Source organism: Crocuta crocuta, unplaced genomic scaffold (assembly GCF_008692635.1).
Source record: "Crocuta crocuta isolate KB4526 unplaced genomic scaffold, BGI_CrCroc_1.0 scaffold327, whole genome shotgun sequence".
Taxonomy (NCBI): domain Eukaryota; kingdom Metazoa; phylum Chordata; class Mammalia; order Carnivora; family Hyaenidae; genus Crocuta; species Crocuta crocuta.
This window is the reverse complement of record NW_027529176.1, coordinates 568888-571339: the sequence shown is the minus strand read 5'-3', so window position 1 is coordinate 571339 and position 2452 is coordinate 568888. Positions and strand designations below refer to the sequence as shown.

General features: G+C 64.4%; 1 protein-coding gene across 1 annotated transcript in view; it reads right to left on the bottom strand.

Moving 5' to 3' along the window:
* Positions 1 to 2013: 2013 nt before the first annotated feature.
* The window catches only part of SCRT1 (scratch family transcriptional repressor 1), a 2722-nt gene continuing 2283 nt past the window's right edge, over positions 2014 to 2452 (bottom strand). Inside the window, exon 3 of the mRNA XM_077758120.1 lies at positions 2014 to 2450. Coding sequence (XP_077614246.1) covers positions 2014 to 2450 — 437 coding nt within the window. The remainder of the gene's footprint in view (positions 2451 to 2452) is intronic.

The window sequence follows — 2452 nt, the reverse complement described above, 5'->3', positions numbered from 1 at the left end:
TCGGGCCCTACTCGTAGAATCAGTACAAAATAGGTGCTACCTAAACGTTCCTTCTACCTGAATTCGCTAAGTCGGTTATTGTGCTGCTTAGTTATGGGGGCGGGAGGGGGCCCATGGCTTTCCACGGCGGCGGGGTGTAGGGAGAAGCGGGAGACCCTGGCCGGCCCATGGCCCTCTGGCCTTCTCCTTAGGTAGGTAGACAGGCGTGTGGGGGCTGGGTGGGGCGCCTGTGTGTGCGTGTGCATGCGGGTGTGCCCAGCACAGGAGGGCAGGCCCCAGCTTGGGAGCTGTGTGGACACGAGTTGTGGTATAGAGGGTTTTGGATATGGGCCCTTTTGTGCTGGGCCCTCCGTCTGCTCCCGCAGGTGCGGCGCGGCAGCAGCTCGGTGCCCACCGGGATGGCGCTGACCAGGTCATGCACTGCAGTGTGCACCTTTTGTCTGGCCTGGGGCCCTGGCCCCACACAGCAGAGCCCAAGTGGCCAGGAGATGGAAGGGCTGAGAGTCAGTATGGGTGGCCCTGGTCGCACTGGGCCTTGGGGGCCCTGGGTCTGTGCCACCTGAGGTGAGAACGCCAGGCCCAAGTCAAAGGTAGAGCCCAACTGCACCCAGCACTGGACCCGGGGTCGGGTGAGGAAGAGGTGAAGGGGATGCAGGGTTGGGTCTAGGGACCAGGCCTTTCTCTGCATGTGCAGCCCTCCTGGGCCCACCCAAGCCTGATGGACGCCTGTCACGAGCGTGCAGCCGCGCCGACTCTGCAGCGGGCCTGGCACATAGTAGGTGCCCAATGAACGGTTGGTGGGTAATGGATGACGGAAGGAGGGGTGTTGGGGGCAACCACCCCGCCCCTGCCCTGGAACCATTACACCCGCAGGGCTCTGCCGTGGGGGAGTAGGGAGGAGGAGGGGAAGAAAGTCTGCGCGTCCGGCCCCGCGCAGTGTCCCTGATCTAGGGGCCTATGGGGTGGGTAGGGCAGGGGGATACCTGATTCTCAGTAACTCTAGAGGCGGCGGCAGCTTCGCATGCAGTGCGCATTATTGCTCTATAGTCGGCATCGGACTAACTAAGAGGGAGAGGGAGCGGGCAGCCCCGGGAAGGGACCGGAGGAGGGTTGGGGCTGCATGCAGTGACGTCACAAAGGCGGCGGCCAATGGGGCGGGCCCTTGGGGCGGGGTCGCCGCCGAGGCTTNTCCCAAGCCCCGGGCGTCGGCGGGAAGGATGGGGGCCTCAGCGCCCCCTTCCCTGACCCGAGTGCAATCCGTTCATAAGTAAAACGTACAAATACAGAAAGAAAGAAACCCGACGCATCCGCAACCCCCCCAGGGGGCTTTACCCGCAAAGCGAATACAGAGAGGTGTGTAATGGGCCGTGCCCAGGCCTGCCTGCCGGGCCCCAGGATCCGTCCTCCAACACCGAATGCCCGGGGACGAGGGAAGGGGCCCCGGGGCAGGGCGGGAGTGGGGTCTGAGGAGGTCGGATAAGTCCATGCGATTCGATATGCGTCATTATTATTCGTTATGAAGGACAGAGCCCGGGAAGCTGGGCTGGAAGAATTCGGATTTGGCAGAGGATGCGGGGCGAGGGTGGGAGAGCGGCTTGGACTGAGGCCCCAGAAAGAACCCGAGGGAGAGGGGTGCCGCCGTCCGCCTCTCTCCCCGACCCCCAACGCGTCTATCACTCCTGGGGTTCAGCGAAGACCGAGGAGTAGGGATGCCTCTGCAGGCCCCTCCCTCCTGCTCCTCCCCGGGTCTGCTCCCTGGACGTCTAGGCCGCAGGCCTGGCCCTTGGAAGGCTTGGGAAAGGGGTGGGGAAGACCTGAGTCTCTGCGACGCGATCCAGGGGCGCAGAGGAGGGAGGAGGGGGGTGCTCCCCACCTCACCCCACCCCCGTCTTCAGAGACCTAACTCGGAGATGAGGTTCGGTTCTGGGTCTCCTCGACCCTATTGCTGGGAAAAAGCCTGGGGCACCCTGGAGGGGAAGGGAGGGGGTTCGGGGTGGGTCTCCCCTCAGGACCCTATTGCTTGAAGGGGCCGACAAGGCCCCTGGTGGGCGGGGCGNCGCCCTTGAAGCATGCAGACTCGTAGTGCTTGTTGAGATAGGACTTGAGCGCGAAGCTCTTCTTGCAGCGCTTGCACTGGAAGTGCTTGAAGGCCGAATGCGTCTGCATATGCGCACGCAGGTTGGAGCGGTCTGCGAAGGCCTTGCCGCAGTGCGCGCAGCCGAAGGGCTTCTCGCCGGTGTGGGAGCGCATGTGGCCTTGCAGCAGCCAGGGCCTCGAGAAGGCCTTGCCGCACACGCCGCACTTGTGGCGCAGGTCGTGCGTGAGCAGGTGCATGGCCATGGCCGGCATGGACACGTACACCTTGCCGCACGTCGGGCAGCGCCGCGCCAGCTGACTGTCCAGGCTGCGGTGCGTCTGCTTGTGGCGGCTCAGGTTCGACGACGTGGCGTAC